Source organism: Rhipicephalus microplus, chromosome 2 (assembly GCF_043290135.1).
Source record: "Rhipicephalus microplus isolate Deutch F79 chromosome 2, USDA_Rmic, whole genome shotgun sequence".
Taxonomy (NCBI): Eukaryota; Metazoa; Arthropoda; class Arachnida; order Ixodida; family Ixodidae; genus Rhipicephalus; species Rhipicephalus microplus.
Genome location: NC_134701.1, coordinates 299,668,819 through 299,696,297, shown reverse-complemented (window position 1 = coordinate 299,696,297; position 27,479 = coordinate 299,668,819). Strand labels below are relative to the sequence as shown.

Below are 27,479 nucleotides of genomic sequence, written 5' to 3'. Positions count from 1 at the left end.
CATCGTAACGCGCATTAAGCATTCTTAACGTGTTCTTGGTTGCTGGGATGATGCAGAGGGAGGAGGCCTGGTGTTGGAAGAGAGCCAGTATGGCTCCTTTCCGGTCGACGTCATAGTCTACTTCCGCATGCAGCCATCCATCTTACGCTTCAGCTGCCTGCCCGTGTCACGAGTTGAGTGCCTGTTGCGACTTCCTTCGGTTGATCTGGCCTTCTCCTCCAAGCGTGCCGATGAAGGTCCCGTGGGGGGACTGTCGGCCACTGGCTGCCTAGCAGACTTCTCCCTCTACATCTTCCACCCCTATGGAGGAGCCAAGAAGATGGCCGCCACTACAGCTGATGCCTCTCCACTGGCTGTTACAGAACGCAAAGACTCACTCTCACTGCAAGTGGAGTTCGTCAAGGTAATTTTATTGCTCCAGCTAGAGCATTGCAGTATCAAGGGGTTTTATACACTATGCATGTGGAATTGAAACCTTACTCTACCAAGTGATGATCGCACGCAATTCAATTAAATTGAGAATTCATACAACGCCCGCCGCTCTGATGGGCAGTGTTGACAACGCTATCGAGTCGGAGCAAGTTCCTACCAGCGTACACGCCTGCTCCTCTACTTTGCTTCTGCTGTCAAATGCACCCCACGTAATGGCTCCCCCGTTGGTCAGAATAGGCCCCCAAAATGGCGTGACGTTGGTGGGGCCACCTTGTGATCAAGGCTCTGATAAGCGGTGTTGACTGTGCTATCGAATCAAAGCAAGTGCCTACCGGCGTACACACCTGCTCCTCAACTTCACTTTTGCTGTCACATCCACCCCACGTAAAGGCTCCCTTGTTGGTCAGACACTAGGTTGCCAGCGAATTTTTTCAACTCTGAGGATGTTGATCGCCACATCTAGTAGACACTCTAAAAACCTGTCTTGGGCTAATGCGACGACTGCCGCTCCACTCTTAAGGCACAATCACTGGCATAGAAAACAGGCTTTAGACAACTTGTAAACATTCTGGCACCATGAGCAGTCATAGTTCCTTTAACCAGTGCACTGTTGAGTTTCGCAATATCAGGTCGAAAAGATACAATTTGTTAGCTTCACTTCAGCTCTTAGCAATGAATGCAATAACAACAAGTGGTATTCTTATACCAAGTAAGGCTTGACGTAGATGAAAAAACTTCCGGCCAATAAAATAACGCACACAGGAAACGAAGAAGGAGACAGGAAAGAGGCCAGACTACCAACTGTTTATTCACATATGCGTGGCTCAAGTATGTATACTCATACGGTCACATGGTGAAGCTAAGTGCTCTTTAAAAAATAACAAAAATTGCACAATGTAATAAACTGACTCACAATCATTCAAAGCTTTCTTCGCTCTACTAATCGCTACAGATTACAAACAAGATTCTAGGAACGTGTTTTCCTTCCTGCGCAGTGTCACGGAGCTATCGCTGCAGCATGCTTCACCACTCTTTGCAATATGAAAAGCTTCCAAAATTTCCCGTGCCAATTTTTCATGGCTTTTGCCTAAAATCTTGATTTCGTTCAGCAGTGGCTTACAATTGCACTGTTTACAATGAAGGGCTAGATTGGAGCCTGTGCCTTTCTCAAGTGATTTGAAATGTTCCCAGGCCCTAAAATTCACACAACGCCCTGTTTGGCCTATGTATAACATCCCGCACGTCAGTGGAATTGCATACACCACGCCAACAACACAATTCACAAAAACCAGCCCATGCTTCGCCTCACACTGAAACTTCTTCTTTTTCCCGATGCGTGCACACAAGCCACCCAATTTCCTTGGTGCGGAAAATACCACGGACACGCCAAACCTGAACGCGACTTTTTTCAAGCCATGCGCTACACGGTGCGTATAGGGCAACACCTGTGGTATCCTCTGCTCTGGACCTGTCTGTTTGGTTTTCTTTTTTCCTTTCATTTTTTGTAGTAACGTTTCAGCAACAGCCGACAAAACAGAACTGGGAAAGCCAGCGTTTTTTAGTCTCTCTATCTGGGCGGTGAAGCTCGTCTCAAGCATGTGCTCACATGACTTTGTCAGGGCAGATTCAAGGCAAAGAGAACCGATGGCCCTCTTTACAGTTTTAGAGTGTGTAGAGTTATACGGTAACAGCTCTTTCTTTGCTCTTGGCGAATACATCCAACACACGTTTCCATCACAACATCTAATGTTTATGTCTAAAAATTGGAGGCTATTGTTCAGCGGCTCCTCATGCGTAAAACTCAGGCCTTTCCCTAGGTTTTTAAAGCAGCATAATACGCTTTGTACGGTGTTGTCATAGGTCACATTAAAATCAGCTGCTAAAACTACCAAAAAATCATCCACGTATCTAAAAATTCGCAGGACAGTGCCTTTGTCAAACGTGGATTCTAAATCCCGGTCAATGGAAGATAAAAAAATATTACACAGCACAGGGGCAACACAGGATCCAATGCATATCCCTTTCTTTTGAACAAACAAGCCTGAGTCAAAGGAAACAACCGTCGACCGAAGGTAAAACTCGAGGAGCGACATAAACTTTTCCACACTAATGCCCACAGAATTTTGAAAAGCAACAGTTCCATTACACTCAATGCACTCTCGGACAGACTTAAACAGCTCTGTATGCGGTACGGAGTAGAACAAATCCTCGACATCAATGGAAAATAAAAAACCTATTTCCTTCTGCTTCTTTTTTAGAAAAGCAATGACATCTGTCGAATTCTTTGTTAAGAATGGGTCCCGCAACTCAAGCCCCCGCAAGTGGTCAAATAAAAAAGAGCTAACTTCTTGTAACCAAGTACCGCGTTCACTGACGATACACCTGAACGGCATGTGTGGCTTGTGTGTCTTCACCACGAAGAATACGTCCAGAGTTCCTTTCTTGCATTTTCTGATGGCACTGGCTAACCTAGGAAGCTGCATCTCGTTGCACATAGCTATCGCTTTAGTCTTCACTCTGCAAGTTTTGCTGCTCACCTGTACAAAGTTCTTCGATAAAGCTTCAGTGGCCTTTTCCTTGTACATTGTCGCAGACATCACCACGAATCCGCCTTCTTTATCTCCTTGTAGTAGTCGAAGGTTGTTCCTTTCAAAGTAGGAGACGACATGCCGTGTGCTGTCTTTTGGTAGAAGGTCCCTTTTCCGCGCAGTTTTCATGATGCTGTCCACACCGTCCAACAGACACCGCTCACTGTCATCTCCAGCTTTATAAGCCAACTTCCTGTTTAACGCGAGTAGATCGTGCGCTTGGATCGTAGGCGGCACGCTGTACTTCGGGCCTTTCTGCAAAATGGCAGCCACACCCTCGGGAACAGACGCTCCGTCCAGGAGAACTAGACTGCAGGGTTTCGTGGTCGCCTTTCCAGCCTTCCTCGGCAAGAACGGAAGGATTCGTTGCCACAGGAACTCGGTGTTCTGTATTGCTATTCGCCTGAAGGTCCTCATTTTTTCTTCAACAATCCATGCCGCGTCACTAGCACAGCACAGCACCCGAATCCAATCGTAGAGTAGTCTAACCTGCCTCCACATTTCAGACTTCATGATCCGGCAGATACGCTTGACGTGTCCACTAGACGGTGTAGCCATTCCGAAAAAGGCCACGATTTCTGGTGGCACCAGACCATTTCGTAGGTAATAGGAGTAACACCTTGCACGGCATATAGCTGTGGCAATTTGACCGATGAGGACGTGTACTTGAGCACCCTGAAGATAGGAACATTGAAAAGGGCCCACTGTATGAGAAAGATATTTCAATAATACTCGTTGTTGGGCTAGTTGGTGCATTGCTTCAGATGAAAAAACTTCCGGCCAATAAAATAACGCACACAGGAAACGAAGAAGGAGACAGGAAAGAGGCCAGACTACCAACTGTTTATTCACATATGCGTGGCTCAAGTATGTATACTCATACGGTCACATGGTGAAGCTAAGTGCTCTTTAAAAAATAACAAAAATTGCACAATGTAATAAACTGACTCACAATCATTCAAAGCTTTCTTCGCTCTACTAATCGCTACAGATTACAAACAAGATTCTAGGAACGTGTTTTCCTTCCTGCGCAGTGTCACGGAGCTATCGCTGCAGCATGCTTCACCACTCTTTGCAATATGAAAAGCTTCCAAAATTTCCCGTGCCAATTTTTCATGGCTTTTGCCTAAAATCTTGATTTCGTTCAGCAGTGGCTTACAATTGCACTGTTTACAATGAAGGGCTAGATTGGAGCCTGTGCCTTTCTCAAGTGATTTGAAATGTTCCCAGGCCCTAAAATTCACACAACGCCCTGTTTGGCCTATGTATAACATCCCGCACGTCAGTGGAATTGCATACACCACGCCAACAACACAATTCACAAAAACCAGCCCATGCTTCGCCTCACACTGAAACTTCTTCTTTTTCCCGATGCGTGCACACAAGCCACCCAATTTCCTTGGTGCGGAAAATACCACGGACACGCCAAACCTGAACGCGACTTTTTTCAAGCCATGCGCTACACTTTTTTTATCTTCCATTGACCGGGATTTAGAATCCACGTTTGACAAAGGCACTGTCCTGCGAATTTTTAGATACGTGGATGATTTTTTGGTAGTTTTAGCAGCTGATTTTAATGTGACCTATGACAACACCGTACAAAGCGTATTATGCTGCTTTAAAAACCTAGGGAAAGGCCTGAGTTTTACGCATGAGGAGCCGCTGACCAATAGCCTCCAATTTTTAGACATAAACATTAGATGTTGTGATGGAAACGTGTGTTGGATGTATTCGCCAAGAGCAAAGAAAGAGCTGTTACCGTATAACTCTACACACTCTAAAACTGTAAAGAGGGCCATCGGTTCTCTTTGCCTTGAATCTGCCCTGACAAAGTCATGTGAGCACATGCTTGAGACGAGCTTCACCGCCCAGATAGAGAGACTAAAAAACGCTGGCTTTCCCAGTTCTGTTTTGTCGGCTGTTGCTGAAACGTTACTACAAAAAATGAAAGGAAAAAAGAAAACCAAACAGACAGGTAACAGGTGTTGCCCTATACGCACCGTGTAGCGCATGGCTTGAAAAAAGTCGCGTTCAGGTTTGGCGTGTCCGTGGTATTTTCCGCACCAAGGAAATTGGGTGGCTTGTGTACACGCATCGGGAAAAAGAAGAAGTTTCAGTGTGAGGCGAAGCATGGGCTGGTTTTTGTGAATTGTGTTGTTGGCGTGGTGTATGCAATTCCACTGACGTGCGGGATGTTATACATAGGCCAAACAGGGCGTTGTGTGAATTTTAGGGCCTGGGAACATTTCAAATCACTTGAGAAAGGCACAGGCTCCAATCTAGCCCTTCATTGTAAACAGTGCAATTGTAAGCCACTGCTGAACGAAATCAAGATTTTAGGCAAAAGCCATGAAAAATTGGCACGGGAAATTTTGGAAGCTTTTCATATTGCAAAGAGTGGTGAAGCATGCTGCAGCGATAGCTCCGTGACACTGCGCAGGAAGGAAAACACGTTCCTAGAATCTTGTTTGTAATCTGTAGCGATTAGTAGAGCGAAGAAAGCTTTGAATGATTGTGAGTCAGTTTATTACATTGTGCAATTTTTGTTATTTTTTAAAGAGCACTTAGCTTCACCATGTGACCGTATGAGTATACATACTTGAGCCACGCATATGTGAATAAACAGTTGGTAGTCTGGCCTCTTTCCTGTCTCCTTCTTCGTTTCCTGTGTGCGTTATTTTATTGGCCGGAAGTTTTTTCATCTGAAGCAATGCACCAACTAGCCCAACAACGAGTATTATTGAAAGGCTTGACGTCATAGGCGAGCAGCACTAGCGACGGAGTCGCCATTTCGATGGTCCGCACACTCGCCACATATGCATGACTAGGTGCACATGCTGTGTTCAATATCCGTACGATGACTTGGATGACTAGAGACCTCCAGAACACCTATTGCACACCAATGCACATACTGCACGAACGACATGTAGAAATAGGCCCACAAAACGGCGTGACGTTGGTGTGGCCACCTTGTGATCAAAGCTTAGTGCATTCCCCTGTATGTGCTCCAGGAAGCGAAGCACTTTTTGCACAGTCTGTTCTCATTTAGAGTACAACACGCAGAAGTGTACCCAAGATAGGAGCTGCCTGTAATGCCTACCATAATAGCGTGCACACCTGTGATCGTTTCATTTAAGAGGGGTGGCTACCCCGAAACCGAACTTTTAATTTTTCAGGATATCTTTATTAAACTTTCAGGGTATGTTCGCTATATTAAAACTACAAAAACTGTAAAGTTTCATGAAATCGTGTTCAGGGGTTCTAGGAGTTACCGAGGTCTAACTGGGTGGCTCACTTGTGTGCCTGAAAAAGAGCTGGAAGAAATCCCAGGGCATACCAGAAGGCTGAAATTTTCTGTGGTCATCCTTGGATAGATAGACTAGGCTGCTAAACAGCAGTTTTTTTTTTTTTCAATTTTCTCTGCAGAAATATTTTATGCAAATTTGAATTTGATGAAGCTAGTAGGTATGACATTTATCAAAAAAAAATAATTTTTTTTTTCTCTGCCTATATCTTCGTCTTTATCTCTCACTATCTATCTGTCCTGTCTTCTACTCTCTTCTGTTTACTTCCAATTTTCCTGGCGGCAAGGGTTAACCCTGTGCAAATAGCCTACCTTGGTCTAGGCGCATTGGGTTATGGCAGTGTTGTACGGCTGACGTCTGCAAGCTTTCAGCACCTGTAAACTTGCAGCGTCCCCTTGTTGGGCTCCGTGGTGGGTGGCCGCCAACGCTGCTGAACAAAAATAAGACCGGCATGCATGGCGCATTCCCTCTACTATCTGATCGTACCGGCATAAAGCGGGTACGCACCGACGACATAAATCTCTTCAACCAGCCAATAGAAACTTTTCCCCACTTCCACGTCATTCACTGTGAAAAAACCGGAAAGCAAGCCAGGACCGTATCTCCTTTCGTAGTTGCCAGGTGTCTAACGGAAACTCTTGGGGCTGGATACAAAGTAACCAAAATGGCGAGCGGAGACCTTCTTCTAGAAATTCGGGACAAAGCACAATTTGTAAAGCTAAACAGCCTCTCAACGTTTGGTGACGTACCGATCACCGTAACACCACACCGATCCATGAACACCACTCGCAGAGTGGTATCTGATGCAGACTTACTTGAGCTCACCGAGACTGAACTTTTGGAAGGGTGGAAGAGCCAAAATGTCAATAATGTACAGAGAATTATCATCCGAAGAGATAATAAGGAAATACCAACGAAACACTTGATACTCACGTTTGCATCCAGTAAACTACCAGATTCCATTCAAACAGGGTACACAAAGACATCTATCAGGCCGTATATACCAAACCCTCGTCGTTGCTTCCAATGCCAGAGGTATGGCCATGGCTCTAAAACCTGTTGTGGTCGCCAGACTTGTGCACAATGTGGAGTCCTAGGCCACGTGTCATAGAACTGCAAAGAACCGCCACACTGTGTAAACTGCGAAGGAAACCATGCCGCATATTCACGCTCCTGCACATACTGGAAAAAAGAAAAAGAAATAATTACATTGAAGGTGAAGCAGAACATTACGTTTAAGGAAGCACGGCGAAGAGTCGCTCCATTCTATGGACATACATACGCTGATGCGGCGCGTCAGGGGGCACCGCCGCACCAGCCCTCGCCACCCCTTCGGCCCGCGCAGAGCGAGCCGTCGGCTGTGGCACCAGCCCCCAAGGCAACTGTAGCCCAGGCTACACCGCCTACTTCCAAACAGAGACCAGAGACTTCAGAGTATTCGGGTCTCAAGGCCTCCCCTCACCAGGCGAGGCCCAAAATTCGAACTAACAGCCCGCACGTGCGGGCATCCAGTGCCTCCGAGGAGGCAATGGATACGTCGGCACCCTTGGTGCCGAAAGAGCGGCGTGGCTCCTTGGAGCGCGCCAAGAAAACAAAAAAGCAAATAACAGGGCCTGGTGACGGCCCTGTTAAGTGAACTCAAACTCCCCGTCTAAACAGCCACTCGCTTTTCGTACACACAGCATTATTTTACATTCACCATGAACACTCAAATTATACAATGGAACGTCAGGGGCCTTCTCAGAAACCTTGACGACATCCAAGAACTCCTACACGAACACTCACCAAAAGTGCTGTGTGTACAAGAAACACACCTTAATTCAAAACACACAAATTTTCTTCGTAAATACGCTATTTTTCGAAAGGACCGTGATGATGCCATGACATCATCCGGAGGTGTTGCCATCATAGTGAATCAAGGAATTGCATGCACACACTTACAACTCCAAACATCCCTTGAGGCAGTGGCTGTTCGAGCGGTTCTTTTTGATAAACTGATCACAATCTGCACTATTTACATTCCTCCTAGCTATCAGCTGCAAAAACGTGATTTACACTCTTTAATTGATGAACTTCCGGAACCTTATGTTCTCCTTGGAGACTTTAATGCGCATAGCAGGCTATGGGGTGACTCTCGGTATGACGCGCGAGGTCGACTGATCGAACAGTTCCTTCTCTCGTCGAGCGCGTGTCTCCTAAACCGAAAAGAGGCAACCTATTATAATCTCGCCAATAACACCTACTCCTCCATAGACCTAAGCATAGTATCTCCATCCTTTGTGTCTCTACTCCAGTGGAAAGTCGTCAGTAATTTGTACGGAAGCGACCACTTCCCGGTAGTTTTGAGCACAAATACAGTAACTGAGTGTCCACCACGTGTTCCCAAGTGGCTCATAAACAGAGCCGACTGGGAACAGTTTTATACCATCGCTCGTCTAGGTTGGAATGACATATGTACTTTGAACATTGATGTTGCTGTCAACTTCTTCACAGCGTTTTTGATTGATGCTGCAACAAAATGCATCCCACAAACAAATGGACACCCTGGAAAACGGCGTGTGCCATGGTGGAACTCTGAATGCCGAAACGCGCGCAAACAGCAAAACAGAGCTTGGAGGCTGCTTCGGAACTCACCGACAGCCGAAAATCTTGACACCTTCAAGAAAATAAAGTCTCAAGCTAGGAGAACGCGTCGGCAGGCCAGAAGAGAAAGCTGGCAGAAGTTTTTGTCAGGAATCAATTCATACACACAAGAGGCCAAAGTCTGGAACATGGTCGGTAGGATAGCAGGGAAACAAGTACACACACTTCCACTCGTAAGCACTCAAGGTGATACCTTGGAAGATCAGGCAAACTTCCTCGGGGCACATTTTGAACGGGTATCCAGCTCGTCCCACTATACTGACACTTTCGAAAAATACAGAACAAGAATAGAAAAGCAGACACTTGAACACAAATCCACTAGATACGAGGCATATAACCAAGCTTTCAGTCTAGCGGAGCTCCGAACATCCCTAAACTCCTGCAGTACTTCTGCCCCAGGTTCTGACCGTGTGGTGTATGAAATGTTAAAAAACCTACCAGCCGAAACACGAAAAACCCTACTTTGTTTGTACAATGCTATCTGGTTTTCTGGCACTATTCCTACCTCCTGGAAAGAGGCTATTATTATTCCCATTTTGAAAGAGGGCAAGGACCCTTCTTTAGCTTCAAGTTATAGGCCTATTGCACTTACAAGCTGCTTGTGCAAAGTATTCGAAAAAATGATAAACTGCCGACTTGTACATATCCTTGAAACAAACAATTTGCTCGACCCATTTCAGTGCGGGTTTCGAGAAAGTAGATCCACCACAGACCACCTTGTTCGTATCGAGGCACAGATCAGAGACGCCTTCGTCCATAAACAATATTTTCTCTCTGTGTTCCTCGATATCGAAAAGGCGTATGATACAACATGGCGTTTCGGAATTCTAAGAGACCTGTCCCACCTTGGTGTGCGCGGAAGAATGTTTCATATAATCGAAGTTACCTGTCAAACCGGACATTCCGTGTCCGTCTGGGCAGTGTGCTCTCCCAAACATTTGTCCAGGAAACAGGCGTGCCACAAGGTGGCGTGCTTAGTTGCACACTTTTTATTATCAAAATGAATTCTTTGCACTTGTCCATTCCCCGCAATATGTTCATTGTATATATGTCGACGACGTTCAGCTTGGCTTCAAGTCATGCAACTTGGCCATGTGTGAGCGGCAGGTTCAGCTGGGTTTAAATAAGGTCTCCAAACGACGTTCAGCTTGGCTTCAAGTCATGCAACTTGGCCATGTGTGAGCGGCAGGTTCAGCTGGGTTTAAATAAGGTCTCCAAATGGGCAGATGAAAACGGATTTCGACTTAACCCACAAAAAAGCACGTGTGTTTTGTTCTCTCGAAAGAGAGGCATGCACTCGGAACCTGACATTCGACTGAACGGGCAACATCTGTCCGTCAAAGCCGAGCATAAATTCTTAGGCCTAATCTTGGACAACAAGTTGACCTTCGTGCCGTACATCAAGTATTTAAAAACAAAATGTTTAAAAGCCATGAATGTTATAAAAGTGTTGTCACGTACTACGTGGGGTAGTGATAGGCAATGCCTCATGAACCTCTATAGAAGCCTCATTCGCACCCGCTTAGATTATGGGGCCGTTGTCTATCAGTCTGCTACTCAAAGTGCCTTGAAGATGCTGGACCCCGTGCACCATTTGGGCATCCGCCTTTCTACGGGTGCTTTTCGCACCAGCCCCGTAGAAAGCCTTTACGTTGAGTCAAATGAGTGGTCGCTTCATCTGCAAAGAACTTACATGTCCTTTGTTTATTTCCTTAAGGTGAAAGCAGACAAGGAGCACCCCTCATACTCTACAATTAATGATTTGTCGAGCTCAACTCTGTTTCAAAACAGGCCTTCGATGAGGCAGCCCTTCTCAGTTCACCTGAAGTGTCTAGCTGAAGAAACTGCAGTGTCACTTGAACACAGTTTAATGGCTCCTGTAGCATACCCACCACCGTGGCAGTGGCAGACTATAGACTGCGATGTGTCTTTCCTAGAAGTTACAAAACATGCACCTATTGCCCATATCCGAACATACTTTTTGGAACTTCAACACAAATACACATGTCCTGAGTTCTTCTCAGATGCCTCCAAGACTAACTCCTCTGTGTCCTACGCTGCTGTCGGCCCATTCTTTTCGGATGCTGGCCCTCTACATCCACGCACAAGTATCTTCACAGCGGAAGCTTATGCGATACTTGTGGCAGCTAAACACATCAAACAATTACAAATACAAAAAGCAGTAATTTATACAGACTCCCTCAGTGTGGTAACGGCTCTGCACAGTCTTAAAAAACAAAAAAACCCGGTCCTTGTCTCACTTTACTCCATTTTGTGCACACTCTGCACACTCAAACAACATGTTGTAGTGTGCTGGGTGCCAGGGCACCGTGAGATCCAAGGCAACGTGAGGGCGGATCAGCTCGCTGCATCTGTCCAGGAGAGCACCTCCATTACATCCATATCAATCCCGGCCCTTGATTTTAAGTTGTCTCTCAAACGAAACCTCAGGGACTACTGGCAGAGCAAGTGGGATACACACACATAAAACAAACTACACGTTATTAAGCCACACCTTGGTCATTGGCTGCCCGTATCGAAATCGCGTCATACAGAGGTAATACTAACGAGGCTCAGGATAGGACACACATACACGACACACACACACATTTTGTCCGGTGGCGATCCACCATTGTGTGACAGATGTGGTGAAGCATTAACAGTCCTTCACATTTTAATTCAGTGCAAACAATTGGACACTGTAAGAAAACAACACTTTCCATTACCCTACCGACAACATATACCTTTACACCCTGCAATGTTCGTCGGTAGGGAACCGCTTTTTAGTAACAAATCATTGTTAGCGTTTTTTAAAGAAATTCATAGTTTTCATATCATATACCCGGGCATCCCGTAGCATGACCTCTCCAGAGAGGTTTTTGCTGCGGTGGCTACACAAGAAAGCACGTGCCTCACGGCCCTTGGACGCAAGGGTATGAACGAGTGAGGCGCTTGTGCTAATGCCATACATATCCACCATCGTCTTTTATTATCACCAACTTTTGTCATCTATTCACACCACACACACCTTTCACGGCATGGTCATGATTTTATTACTTGTATGTTTTTACCCGCCTTACTGCGAGGAATTTTATGGCCCTTATACAGCCGCTTATCACAATCATTGTCCATATTTTTAGTAGGACGAACTGGCGCTCTTTGGCCGTGAAATGGCCCTTGCACCATGAAACATCAAACATCATCATCAAAAAATATTTTTATAATAATTATTTGCACCAATTTAAAGAAAGAAGCTTTTTGCACACTGGCAGATTCATCCAGAAGCAGATATACTAGGGTGCTAAACAGCAGTTTTTTTTTTCGATTTTTTCCTACAGAAAAACTTTATGTAAATTTGAATTCGATGTAGCCAGTTGGCATGACAATTATCAAAAAAAAATTATTAATAATTAATGGCACCAATGAAAAAATAGAAGCTTTTTACACACTGGCAAAATCATCCAGAAGAAGAATAAGAAAAATTGCACATAAATCTGATAAGCAGGTCTTGTGAAATTGCTTTCCTCAGCAAGAAAACTAGCTAAAAAATTCATTTTGAGTAAATGGACTTTGAAAGTACAGCACATCTGTTTTCCTCAAAAAGCTCCGGCTGAGTAGCTTGAAGTGTCCTTAAGCACTTTTTTCCTCTTTTGTATTCTCTGCATCTTCTCTAAGTGCCGTTTAGAATTTTTTTTTCAGACATAGGGCATCTTTTTCAAGAGCCGGCTGCATCAGTTCAAATTTTTTCTGTGTCGCTGGTGTAGATTTGAATTCAGCGCGAACGGCGTCTCGCATTTGCATCGATTTCTTCCTTAGTTAGGAAATCCGTCCTTAGATGAAGAGACGACGGCCCATTCTCGCTATTCGCCCCAATGCAGATGAAGTGCTGGGTCTGGCGATCTTAGCAACACTCGGTGTCATGCTCGACTATAACGATTCAGAGCATGTGCTGGATATGGCGATCTCGGATACACTCGATGCATTCGCGGCTCCAGGTACACACGGTTTGTTGGATTGTGGACTGGTGGCAGCCAACAGCACAGTTTCGCCGGGGCAGGCATCTACGAAATGGGCTTTGTAGGGGAGCACGCGCGCCCAGCCTCCCTTTTCTTTTTTACGGCAGCGCGAAAACCTAGGTGCGGGAACACCCCCACAGCCAGCGCTCGCGATTCCCCCTTTCCTGGTGCGCGAAACCGGTTTCCTCTCCCTCAGCAAAAAAAGGTATTATTCTCGTCAGGGAGAGGGAAACCGGGTCAGTGAACAAAACTAGCGTGTGGACCGCCGCACACATGCTCTAACACCGGCCAGGAGCGAAAGAGGTCGAACCCACAACTTCTCTACAAGCCACGGGCAACAACGACCAAGGAATGAGCGTCTATCCTTGTTTTCTGTACTATCTTCTCACGACATTTGTGCGCTATTGTTAACGCCTAGCTATAAAGTGTCGTTTTGTTGACCTAGTCTGTTGCCTTATTCGCGTGAACCCGTGTAGCTGCAATGGGACGAGCTACAGATAGGGGACGTTAATCGTGCACAGTACAACTGTGTTTGGCTGGAACATCAGTTAGGCTTCTGCGTCAGCCGTACATAGGACGGACCTCCCTACATCTGGCACCCAACGTAACGAATTTGGCAGCGCGGCTAGTTTGGTAAACGTGAGCAACTACCGACACTCCTTCATGCGTAGGATAACAAGCATGTCGGAATTCCAAGATTTGTCAATGTTGTCTGATGTCACGTTGCAGAGTGGTGATCCTTTGGCTAATGCGGGCACACTGTTAGGACAGCAAGGTGCAGAGACCGTGTTAGCAGAGATTAGGCCTGCTACGAAAAGCATCACGCATGGCGCTCCGGCATCCTTCAACGCGAACAGAGAGGCGCCACCACGAAGTGCTTCAACACGCCCCGCAACTGTGGGGAGTCTGCGGGCAATAGTTTGCCCTCGAGTGAGGTACTCATACAGAATGTGCTGTTAGTTATGCAAAGCCTTGCGAGCACCATGCATAACACAGCGCAGGGCCCCGTGAAGACTGTGCGAACACGTATCAAGGTAGACATACCTACCTACACAGGTTACAACAACGGCAAGAGTGCCAATGAGTATCTTGACCAGTTGCTCCATTATCAGCAGGTGATGGAGCTCTCTGATGCAAAACTTCTAGAGCGCGTGGTCCCGGTGTTGCTCACGGAGCAAGTGGCCCGATGGTTCTAATTTATCGGAAATCGCACCCGCACGGTAGAAGAGTTCCGGGACAGCTTTCGCGGCGAATTTCTACCGACTAATTATGAGTAGCGTTTATGGAGGAAATTGGAGCTACGCACCGAGCATCCGGACAAATCCTTGCCGGAGTATGTATGCGCGATAGACAAAATGTATTGTCTCGCTAACCCTCACGCCACCAACATGTAAAAAGGCGAGCGCGTTACGCATCAAGTGCACCCGGCTTTTTCGGCGCACTTCAGGGAATGTAAGTTCGCAGACCTAGAAGACCTTGCCACAGCGGCGAAACGCGTACAAGGGGACATCCTCGCTGCACGATCCTATCACCCACCTTTGCCTGCAGCACAGTCAATCAAGCCTCGCTGTGTGTGGAATGGTGGCGCGGTAGTTTCAGAAGCGTTTAGAGGTAACGCGTCAGCATCGTTTGCTGATGAACAGGTACCACACAGTTATCAGACCGCGCTTTGGACCCCTACACTTACGCGCTCTGTACGGCCAATGCCGCCCCTGTGCATGACATTCCAAGGCAGGAGCACGCGGTCGGCACAAGGCCTAACGAGCGGCGCAACCCAAAGCGAGGACCACCTGATTGAGGCGACTTACGATCGGGCCGGCGTGGTGTTCGCGACCCATGCGGTGCGCCGGGGCGCATCGCCCGCGAATGTGACAGCATACCGGGTCAGGAGCAAACGCGCAGTTCGGGAAATGGACAACACCGCCGGTGACCCACATCGGACCCTGCGCGGCGATCAGTAATTTCATCGATGCGTTCGTATAACTTGCACTCTCAGTCTGCCGCGCAGGTGAGGTTGTAGACTCGCCCACACTGCTAGTCGAGTAAACGATAGCTTGAAAGAAGTTCGTAGCACTTTTGGATACTGGGGCAAGCGCTTCTTTGTTTGACAACAACGTGTTGCACCATCTCCGCGAGAACAATATCCACTTGAGGCAAAGCAACACCATCTTCCACCTGGCTACAGGCACAGCACAAAACGAGTGGTGCGGCTAGGCCAGTGATCCGCTGGGATAGACGCGTGAGGCGACAATGTTTCGTGCATCTTCCTGGGCTGTCAATGTCTCTGATCCTGGGTCGAGACATTCTCCCAAAGCCTGGTATCGTCATTAACATTGCAAACGGCGGTTACAATGAGCGCGAAGGAGACGCACTAAAGCTTTTCTCGAAAGCCCCCGCATTGACAAAGGCATGCCAATCGCAGGGAGAGGCACGAGTACGTGAGGAGGAAAGCGCGCCGAGAAAGCGAGTAACCACCCCTTCGGAAAAATGTGCTGCACTGAAGGAAGGGCAGTGCATTTGCTTTTGGTAAAGGCACAGAGCCTACTATAAGGGGAACAAGCGCAGCTGCCATCGCTGTTGTACGAGTATTATGCAATGTTTACTGACCATCCCGGCCGCACTACGCTGGTCAAGCATAAAATTGACACTGTTGATGCACAACCTTGGAAATGCAACCCCCAACCGATCAGCTTGGCCAAGCGGAAAGCACTTGACGCCGCCTTGGACGAACCCATCGACACAGGGGCAGTTGAGAGGTAAAACAGCCCATGGGGCTTCCCGATAGTGCTAGTTCCAAAAAAAGATCATACGTATCGTCTTGATGTAGACTATCATAGGCTTAATGAATTTACGAAGAATGACGCACATCCTTTTTCCTCCATTTCATCGTGAGTATCCAACCTAGGCGGGGCTTAGTTCTTCACTATGCTCGATGCTACTCGTGGATATTTTCAGGTTGAGATGGACGAGCGGGATAAAAAGATGTCAGCTTTCACGTGCCACAGGGGACTTTTCCAATTCAGGAGAATGTCTTTCGGTTTGGTGGGAGCTTCCGCTACGTATCAGAGGCTAATGGACTGTGTTTTGGAGATGCAAAGTGGCAGCGCGCACTCGCATATCTAGACGACATAGTGATTTACTTGAAAACGTTCGAAGAGCACTTGCGCCACTTGAGAGACGTTCTAGAAAAGCTGAGGTCTGTGGATATCACTTTGAACCCAAGCAAAGCTCAGATAGTGGCAACCCGAATAACAACATTGGGATTCACACTTGATGAGGGTTGCATTTTGCTGGATAAGGGTAATCTTGAAACGATAGTCAGCTATCCACCGCCGAACAATATCGGTGAGCTGAAGTGCTTTCTGGGGATGGTGAACTTTGTGGGGTCTCGGTGAGGCAAACGAGCGCATCGCCACGCCACGCTCTTGGAGTGAACGGACACAGCAGACGCGGTCGGTACAAAGCACACAACATACATACATTTATTAACTAATTTAGACGATGATGTCGTCCGCCGAACGATACACCAATTTTGATTAACACGCTACCATACAAATAACATAACACAGTGACACACTAAACACACAATAACATGATAAACACACACTAACACACCCAACACACTAACACATACCCAACGCGGCGTCGCCAACACCTGACTTTCCACGTGGGACCCCGGCGCGAAGCCCGCGGTGCCGAACACCGGGGACCCACGCTACAGACAACCGTTCGCGGCAGCCCCCACGCGCAGAAGAGACTCGCTCAACGCTCGCCCACCACCAAGGCCTGCCTTCCGCCAGGGGCCACCGCCGGCGCTACCACTCTACCAACAGTGGTACTCAAAGCGAACACAACGCCATCTATCGTCCGGTGGTGGTCACCATCGAAATACAGCCTTAAATCCTTAAATCAAACCATATCCCGAAATCAAAAATTATCTACACAAGCTTTAACAAAAAAATGATATCGCACGACCATAATGTCCTTGCACCACGACACCACCGCCGGTCGACACTGCTGCACTGTCCGGCTAGACTTCACCTCAGTACCGGTCCCGCAACAGCAACATTGCCGTCGGCGCGACGATCCGTCGCTAGCGCCGACACGTCTTCCAGTTGCGACCAGCACTCGCGAGGGCGCCGGACTGCAGGCAGTTGCGCAGGTCCCAGGCATCTCCATCGCCCGACTTCACCACCGCATTCCCGGCCAGCGACGCTGAATATGTGCAGGACAGTTGGCCGTGGATGACATCCCTCCCGCCGAATACATCAATAACAACAACAAAAAAACTTGAAAGAAAACAATCGAGCAGGTCCTCGGGAACGGAGCTTCGAGCTTTTAGTCCACGTGGTACGTTGGTCAGTACTGCTAGCTAATACATTGGTGGCGGCCGAGACGCCCATCAAAATAAAACAAAAATCACTTTTCCTAACTCGTGCTCACAAGAAAAAAAAAAGTGAGAAAAGCAGAGCGCAACACCTCAACGCCACGATCCACCTAGTTGTGCCACGTGCGACAGGCGGCTGCGCAGAGCCTTAGGCCTAATGAGTCGCTCGGCAACAACCGGCATCCACCCAGTACCCAGCCTAGACGTAGAAGAGGCAGCCGCGAGGAGACGTCCACTCTGTGAGGTGGCCCTATCGCTCGCCGCACACAGCAGCTTACCGAGCGATCGGCGTCCACCGCCCCGGGCGGTGTCACGACGCCTCGGCATCGAGCCGCAATACCAGACAGCAACGACGCCCGGCTCCCTGAGCCCTAAGAGATAGAAGCTATTTACAGAAAATCGGACCACCCACGAGGCTTCCGTACTCACTCGCTTCGGGCCTGGCCTACAAACCACGTGCTCTAGGCCTTGCTCACCCCAGGATGCGGACCACATGGCTCTCGTCCTAATTCAACAACGTTTTTGAAAACTAACAACAAAAATAACACTTGCGAGAAAAAAAATAAATAGAAAGTCAACCTGCCGACAAATTCAAACACGTGACAAAACCAATCTCCTCGCTTCTCAACAAAGCACACCACCGACGCTAGCAAAGAAGTCCCCTCTAGGCCTACTCTACTCCGGCTCTAACAAAATCCCTGTATTGAACCGCAAAAACTGTCGTCCGATACTCCAAGATAGAGTGTACTAGAAGCTTTTGAGTGGCGCGAGTAGCTGCCTGGGAGCGGCCATTTCGGCGTGGAATGATGCGGTGGCGCTGGCGTCGACCAATCTTCCCGGGCGGATGGCTGGCAGGCGTTCCGCGTACCTGTTGGTACCTCTCCGTCGTGCCTAGTGTGAAGATGATCTCCCTCTTTTTTTTTCTTATTCACATACCTCCCCTTTTTCGCGCAAATAAAGGTTATTTGACATTATTGTTATTGAAGTTGCTGCTGACCGCACTGCAGCCCGAAGCAGCATAGCACATTGTACGATATAACGAGCGCATTTTTTTTTTAATTTTTAAAGTGTACACGTTTTAGACGAGAAACCAGCTGGCCGGTACACACCGGAAGCGCCCCTCCCCCCAAAAAAAAGGAATATGCTGCACACGAAACGAAGAACTCTTGGCCCATTCCACGTCAAACACCAAAGCTGCAGACTCAAATAAAAGGCTCGTTGCTTGTGGCTGCCTGCACACACGACAAAAAAGTAGGCGTTATTGATATTATTTGAAGAACAGCAGAGTTTTTCCAAACCTCCCTTTGGTTTTGAAATATGGGAACAGATTCATTGTTGTAGGACCCACAGAAATGCAAATTCGTAATACTGCACAAGAATGTCTTAAGTGAAACATAGTACTGGAAGATTTTGAAAGTTTAAAAATGCAACAACACTGCAAAGCAGAGCCGTAACTAATGATCATCATAATTGATAACATAAAAATGCAAGGTTTACATATTTATAAAACAATACATTTGCAATTAGGTAAATTGTAAAAAACGTAAAATATAGAGCCAGGATACAAAAGATAACATAAAACAAAGCAAACAGACCGACAGAGTTCAGGTTGTCTTTCCAAAATGCATTTAAATAAAAAAAGACGTTATGGTCGAAAGATCGTTTGAAGGGACACTGAAGCGCAACAATAAATCGGCTTAGATCGATTAGTTATGCACCGAGATCCCTAATGCTGCTAAATTTACCATCACAGGTTAGATACAAAAAGATTCAAGATCAAAGATTTATTTTGAGATTAAGCGTCATTATTTGCACGTTCTCTCTTCTAAGAAAAACTGTCTTTCTTCTTGGTGCACCGCCAAAAAAATTAAGAGTGTAGAAAAATATGCACGAAAAATGACATCCTTTTTACGCCACTGTAGCAATTTATAGCCTACTCAATTTTAATTGCTGCTGTGCGATTTTGACACTGTAGAAGATTTCTCCTCTTGACTTCATTTGCGCGTATAGACCGTGGGTAAGGTCCGATGGTGGCAAAAATGAAGTTTCTGCTGCTCCACAACAGAGTGGGATGCTTGCAACAAGCTGCAGAGCATCTGAGGCTTCTCGAACAGTTACTAAACTGGACTTGCTGATTAGTTTCTCTTGCACGAACGCTTCACATTGCACGCTTCCATTGTCTGCACAGGTGAAGTATACGGCTCGTTGAATGCAAAGTTCACGAGTGGTAGGATTCAATGAGCACGCTACGTACGACACGCCGGCAAATCTAGGAAACTCGTGCAGCGCCCATGACTTTGATGCTAGGACAAGACCCCGAAGGTCACCGAGAGTGACAAACGCGTCAGACGAGGGACTTGAGCTTGCCTCGTCAGCTTCGTCGCCATCTGCAGAAGTTGCACTGTTGGTATCCACAAGGAGCTGTGCAGGAGTGCTAATGCGTCGCCGTTTTTTGTTGTCATTCTCAGCCGGCACACACACTGATGCCGCCGCTTTGTTTGGGTCCGCGGAGCCGGAGTTTTGAGTGTCAAATATGCAGGCAGGTTGGGCAAGATCGTCGGGACTGCATCGGGGGCAAGTGTCGGCGTTGCCCTAGGAATTCGGACTTGAACACCATTGATTACATGTACATAGTCTCTCACAATGAAATGCGGTTCGAAATGTAACTCCCACACACCACAATCGGCGTCAAGCCGATGGAGGTTCCGCTCCCAAAGAAGTCGTCGTTCTACGTCTTTCGGGGCCTTAAAAAGCGAAAACTTCCTACTTTGTTGCACACGCGGATATCCAGTTGTGCAACCTGGCGCATAACAATGGTTTAGACGCTGCTTCTTCGTCATTTCGCGACTAAAACCGAGATGCCGGCCATGGCGCCAAGCCAGCCGAGTAAACCAAGGGGGAAGATTGGGCGATGGCAGCGCCGCCGCTACTTTCGCCGCAAGTTGGGGATGGAGAAAGCAAGGGCAGAGCGTTTCGGTCGCGCCACTCAAAAGTTCTAGTACACTCTATCCAAGAGCTCCACGTTGGGCAGCCAGTGTGGGGTCTCGGTGAGGCGAACGAGCGCATCGCCACGCCACGCTCTTGGAGTGAACGGACACAGCAGACGCAGTCGGTGCAAAGCACACAACATACATACATTTATTAACTAATTTAGACGACGATATCGTCCGCCGAACGATACACCAATTTTGATTAACACGCTACCATACAAACAACATAACGCAGTGACACACTAAACACACAATAACATGATAAACACACACTAACACACCCACCGCTGCCACCGAATGTAGGGGTGCTGACACCCCCCCCCTGTAAAGTTGTCTGCGCCGCGTGGCGCACGTGTTTCGCCCCAAGGCTGTATTTTGGTGGTGACCACCACCAAAATACCAAATTGTTTCGGTGGTGACCACCACCGGACGATAGATGGCGTTGTGTTTGCTTTGAGTACCACTGTTGGTAGAGTGTATGGTGACCCCGCTACTAACTGCAGCGGACGATCACCGCGGGTTCACGCTTAGCGAGCCACAGGGCCGCTACTCCGTTTACTCGCGTGTAGCGCGTTGCTCCGCGCGCGCTCAACTAATAAGGCGTTTAGCGCGGCGCGGCAAATAGACAGTGTTCTAATGCAAAAGTACACAACACTTTATTGCCTCTGGCGGCACCCCGAACAACAGTACAACGTCCACTCCCGGGACGCCGGTAGCAAAGGCACCCGCACGCGGACGTTCACAATAAGGGGACAACCGCGAGCATATCGCAGCTGGCAATGGCGAGCTTTGACACGCCGGTCGGGAAAAGGTTCCTCGGGGCTATGCTGCGCACTCTCACGATGGCCAATGGGCCTGGTCGCCAGTGTCAGGGCAAACCTCGTACGCGTAGCCCTAACGCAAGTGCGGCTCGTTGTGGTACGACCACTTCAAGCACTAGGCACCGCTCTGGACTTAGCGTACGCTACCGAAGCCAGCACACGAGTAAACACGCCTGCCGGGGTGCCCAAGGCAGCCCCGGGCAGGCTACAGTCCGCGATTCCCAAAGGGGACGCGGATGAAGGAAAACACGTGCTTACCCGGCGCCGACCACGGAGAAGAGACTCGCTCAACGCTCGCCCACCGCCAAGGCCTGCCTTCCGCCAGGGGCCACCGCCGGCGCTACCACTCTACCAACAGTGGTACTCAAAGCGAACACAACGCCATCTATCGCCCGGCGGTGGTCACCACCGAAACAAAGCCTTGGGGCGAGACACGTGCGCCACGCGGCGTAGACAACCTTACAGGGGGGGTGTCGGCACCCCCACAAGTGGTAGCGCCGGCGGTGGCCCCTGGCGGAAGGCAGGCCTTGGTGGTGGGTGAGCGTTGAGCGAGTCTCTTCTGCGCGTGGCGGCTGCCGCGAATGGTTGTCTGTAGCGTGAGTCCCCGGTGTTCGGCACCGCGGGCTTCACGCCGGGGTCCCACGTGGAAAGTCAGGCGTTGGCGCCGCCGCCTTGGGTATGTGTTAGTGTGTTGGGTGTTTTAGTGTGTGTTTATCATGTTATTGTTTGTTTAGTGTGTCACTGCGTTATGTTGTTTGTATGGTAGCGTGTTAATCAAAATAGGTGTATCGTTCGGCGGACGATATTGTCGTCTTAATTAGTTAATAAATGTATGTATGTTGTGTGCTTTGTACCGACTGCGTCTGCTGTGTCCGTTTACTCCAAGAGCGTGGCGTGGCAATGCGCTCGTTCACCTCATCGAGACCCCACAACTTTTATCGCCAATTCATTCCAGACTGCGCGGCAGTGCAGGTGCCTTTGACGAAGCTCTTGAGGAATGGCGAGCATTGGACTTGGAGCAAAGAGCAAGAGGTCGCAATGCGTCGCCTCACGAAGCTGCTGGCCAACACCGCTCAGCTGCAGCCATCCGATTTGAACAGGGAGTTTGTGATTCACACAGATGCAAGCCACCTAGGCTTTGGAGTAATTCTCATTCAGGAGCATGGAGGTTCCTTCCGACCGATTCTGTTCGCGAGCCGTACGTTGACGCCAGTGGAGAGGAACTACTCAGTAACCGAAAAACAGTGTTTGGCGATAGTTTTTGCTCTTCGTAAGTTTGACTTTTACGTAGATGAAGTTGCGTTCGTGATTGAGACTGACCACATCGCGCTCGCGTAGTTGAGGCGCTTGAACAATCCAAATGGCTGAGTGGGGCATTGGTCACTGCTGCTGCAGCGTTAGGACTTCACCTTTCGCTACCGCAAGGTTAAGAACAATGCCGCGGGCGACGCACTATTGCGTGCTTCAGTCCGACACGAGGCAAGTCATGTGACTAATTCGGATTGAACTGAGAGTGAGACACTCACACTAACACAAACAGCGGAGCATATCTTAGTTCGAGGTAAGAGCGTGAACCACTATGAGCTGTCGTTAGCGCAAGGATTGTTTTCAGCAGAAGGGAACTCTTAGAAGCTCAGCAGAAAGATTCATTTTGTCGAAAGGTGTTCGACAGGCTTCGGGAGCCGGGTTGTAGTGAGGCCACCGCGCACAAGGGGGCAGCTGGTATTGTTGTTGGTGCGGAGCGCTCGACAACAGCTGGTAGTGCTGTGAGCGCGCCGGATTCATATCTGCTGAATTCTGACGGCGTTCTCCTGAGGTACATCCCATCCGACGATGACACAAGTGAGTAATTCAAAGTAGTGATACCATGCACGTTGAGAGGAGCACTTCTTCGCTACTTTCATGACTCGTGCATTGCTGGGCATGCGAGCGACCCTAAGACTTACACTAAGTTCTGTCACCTTGCTACCTGGCCAGGTATAAAGCGAGATGTGATTCGCTACGCCCCTTCATGTCATGTGCGCTAAAGCGTCAAGCCACGAGGCGGACCTCCGCCTAGCCTCATGCAACCGATTAACAGTCAGACTACCTGGCAAATCGCAGAATGTGACGTAATGGGCCTGTACCCTAAAACTCCTAGCAAGAACAAGTTCTTGCTGGTGATCACGGATCACTTCACTAAATGAGTGGAACTATTCTCCCCTTAGTAAGTTGACAGCTCGAGGGATATTAGAAAAGTTGATGGAGGTTTTCACCAAGTTCGGGTTCCCTGAGCAGCTGATTACAGACAATGCATCTTATTTCACTGCGAAGGTGTTCATTGACACATGCGCCGCGTTGGGCATTAAACACAAGAAAACAGCCACCAACTATGCTCAGTCGAACCCCACGGAGCGAGTCAACCGCAACATGAAGCACATGCTTGTTGCGTTCTCTGAGAGACATAGGGACTGGGCTACCTACCTTCCAGAGATCGGTATTGCATTGCGATCGACCGTGAACCGATCCACTGGGTATGCGGCTTTTTCTCTAAACCTGGGGAGAGAACTGCCGAATTCGATAGAGACCGTATTTGCGGATCGCAGTAGAGTACCAGTGGCGACACCAGCACATGCTAAATAGGGGAAGCTTTACATAAGGCTCGGTATAATCTCAGCACTGATAACACAGCAGGAGGCGCAGTACGACCACACGCATCTGAAAGTATGCTACGTAGTGGGCGACCTGGTGCTGCGGTGCCATCATGTTCTCAGCGATGCTAGTAAATAGTTTGCTACCTCGCTGGCACTGAAATGGTTCGGGCTGTACCGAGTGCGAGAGAGTTTCCTCGCTCGTTTATCGGCTCGCAAACATGAAAGGCAAACCAAGCGGCAAACCGGTGAACGTATGTGACTTGAAACGCTCCATGTCACGGGAGGAGCAGGAGGACTACCAGTCCCCCTCCAAGCCGCGCACGGGGGCTGAGATTGTTCGACACCGAGTGAGGAGCCCAAAATCGTGTTACTTCCTGCGTAACAGGCGGAGACGACGCTGCACGATAGGCCTTGTTTGATATGTTCGACGCGAGGTGCAGGGGTTCGCGTGCAACTCATGTGTGATTATTTAACCTGTTCTTTTTTCTGTGTCGACTTTCAGCGAGTAGATGGAGAGTCGGAAGGAAGGGAAAGAGTTGCCACCAGAACAGCTCGGAGAGGAAACCGCTACTCTCGCAGTATCACCCCCAAGACCATCCATGTCGTCATTGCATCCCCACCCAATCAAGCAACGGCACTTTTAACCTACGCCATCGCCTTCATCACCGGGCCTAATGCAAGAGGCGCCAGTGTGACCAACCGCCAGCCGTCTCGAAGCTGCTATCACAGGCAGCCTACCTAGCCGACCCACGGTTTTCCGGCACCCTTGGCCACTGCTACCTCAAGGCCATGGCGTGGCACACCAAAGAAGAGACTCCCAAGCCTGCCAGACCAGTGGAGCTTTGACCTGATGCGGCAGCCCAGACCATGCTGAAAGAGCGGCCTGAGCCAGTGCTGAACGGGACTGTCACCAACTGGACACTCTCAGTCGTCATCAACGATCTCAGTGGCGGAGGTCAACGTGGCGTGGTCTGGACCAGAGTGATACCAGCACCGGATCCAGGGCGGCAGTAACGGTGGCGAAAGCGACAACAACAGCAGCAACGGTGGAGGCGATGACTGGCCTTGACCTTATGGGCATGTCAGCAGTGGTGGTGGCTACTTTATATGCGGCGACGACAAGTGGGGGCACCGGCGGCACCCACGACAGAGGGCCAACCGCAGGAGGGCACGGATTTATGCCCTCCATCTTAGCCTTCCTCGATGATGAATTACAAAATATTGTCATGTTGCAGTCTCTGTCGTTCGGGGGCCTTCTTAAGGGGGGGAGGATGCGGGGGAGCACGCGTGCCTAGCCTCTCTTTATTTTTTACGGCAGCGCGAAAGTCTAGTTGAGGGAACACCCCCACAGCCGGCACTCACAATTCTCCCTTTCCCAGCGCCCGAAATGGGTTTCCCTCTCTCAGCAATAAAAGGTGTTATTCTTGTCGGGGAGAGGAAAACCGTCTCAACGGACAAAACTAGCGTGTGGACGGCCGCACGAGCGCTCTGACACCGGCCAGGAACGGAGGTCAAACCTGCAACCCCCTGCAAGCTGAGGACAACAAAGACCAAAGGGTGAGCGTCTACCCTTGTTTTCTGTACTATCTCCTCGCAACATTTGCGCGCTATTTTAAACGCCTAGCAATAAAGTTTTGTTGTTGACCTAGCCTGTTGCCTTATCCGCCCGAGCCCGTGTAGCTGCACTGAGACTAGCTACGGATAAGGGACGTTAATCGTGCACGGTATGACTGTGTGCGGCTGAAACATTAGCTAGGCTTCTGCATCAGCCGCGCTTAGGACGAACCGCCTACAGCCTTTGCAGCAAAAAAGCGGAATTTCGATTCTCGTAGAATCCGCATAACAAGTTTCCGTGCTCTGAACTAGCGCACAGTCTTCGGCTTCGTTGCCGGCATCACGCACAGCAACAAAAATAAGGGGCACAGATCTTGTGCGAAAAGAAAAAAAGAAGAGAAATTGATTGAAAATACGGTGCAAGGCAAAACCTGGCCCATAAGCAAACATCTATCGAAGCGGATAGAGCAGAAAACAACAGCGAGACGAGCGCACTGGACGTGCCATTGCAAGGAGGGACCGCCCCCGCTTCCAGCGCAGCAGCCTATGGGGGGTGCGCTTTCGCCCGCCAGATATGAATGAGCTGCTCTGACCAATCAGCACTCCGCATCGCATCTTTTAGAATCGGATAGCATCGCAACCATGCCATCGACGTCGTTTCAAAAGGCGGCAAACGGGAGAGAAAGAATTCACGGTCAAAACAAGATCAAGATGGCGCGGGACGGCCGCATGGTCTCGGAATAGCGGGCGCGCGTAAGTTTGGCTTGATTTTGGCTGTTCTGGGCCCTGTGGCGGCTTCGAAAATAGCATTTTTTCTGCACCTATAGATTGAATTCGGTGCTGGTTACAAAATAGGCAGTTTTTGTGACATACAACCCAGAAATATGGTTTTTCTACTACAGACTTTTTTGCGATTTTTCGGTTTTGAAGGGCCGCGTCCCCCCTTAAGTCATAGTTATTTTTGAAGATGGTCAACACATTCCTCTCTGCGTGAGTAGCAATCGATGGCAAGTCAGGTACATAGGGTGATGCTATCGTATGCACCTTCGGAGATAGGTTGGGTCCTATTATCTCTTCTGCGGTCACGTGATCGTCCCTACTTACTCGCTTTGACCCATGTGTAAAACATACACCCAAGCCTCGATAGAACTAAACCGGATTTAACGAAATATTGGTTATAACGAAGTAAACGAAAAGTAGCCATGCAATAAATCTGTATATGCTCATGTAAGGACAGCCCTCGTAAGGGCTGCACCCCCACTTTGGAGAGGGAATGTTTGAAAAAAAAGTTGAAAACATTTAAAAAGTACCATCATAAAAATGCAGTCAGTTCGATTGCGGCCAGATGGTGCTGCCAGTTTTTCCGCTTCTGCCATCGTGTCGGTGACAGACCTCTGGGTGACAAATAGGGTGGCACTATTTTTGCTTGGTGTGGCGCATCGTTTGCATCGAATCAATACGTTTTCATCGAATAAGTGTTGTTCTCTGATATGGGCACAAAATATCTGCAGTCGTCCTGTATGTGCGGTGGCGAAAGGCAACGATGAGGACACCTGCGCATGTACAAGAATGCACGACCGTGCTCAGTTTGAGAGGCGTAGAAGAGCCGCGTGCAGACACAAAGTCGGAGAGAGAGTAGGGCACATGGAGTCGAGCCTACTTGAGGAGTGCCACGCGGTTGGCAAAGTGGTGTTCTTCGGGGAGAAGCAGGGTGGAGGCAGTTCATCAGCACCATGGTCATGGTTCGCCCCAAGTGCCTGGCAGAAGTCAAGAGTCAGAGTGGCCTGCTTTGCTTGTTCTCAAGCTTCGATGGTCCACGGAGCAAGCGGGAAGATACCGCAGCCACCAAGTGCACTGTCGGGCGTAAGCCCGAGTGCCCAAGCAACAATTTGTCTTCAGCAAGAGGTCCGCGAGAGGTCTGTGACTGACTGCGAAGTGGTTGGCCCAACCTTGGAAACCAGCGTAAGGCCGGTCTTGGGGATTGACATTAGCCTCACACCGGCCAACGTGGGAACACAACGTAGGTCCGACCGCGTTGGCCGACGAGCCCGAGTGCGTGCCGCACGCGGCTTGACCATGGCCTGACCTTACATAAGTATCGATTTATCAA

General features: G+C 48.8%; 1 protein-coding gene across 5 annotated transcripts in view; it reads left to right on the top strand.

The window, feature by feature from the left end:
- tweek (transmembrane protein KIAA1109 homolog tweek) overlaps window positions 1–27,479 on the top strand; it is a 1,194,469-nt gene that overhangs the window by 1,068,512 nt on the left and 98,478 nt on the right. For all 5 annotated transcript variants that reach the window (XM_075882507.1, XM_075882492.1, XM_075882501.1 and 2 more), the window contains one exon: window positions 57–403. In XM_075882507.1, the coding sequence (XP_075738622.1) occupies window positions 57–403 (347 nt within the window). The remainder of the gene's footprint in view (window positions 1–56; window positions 404–27,479) is intronic.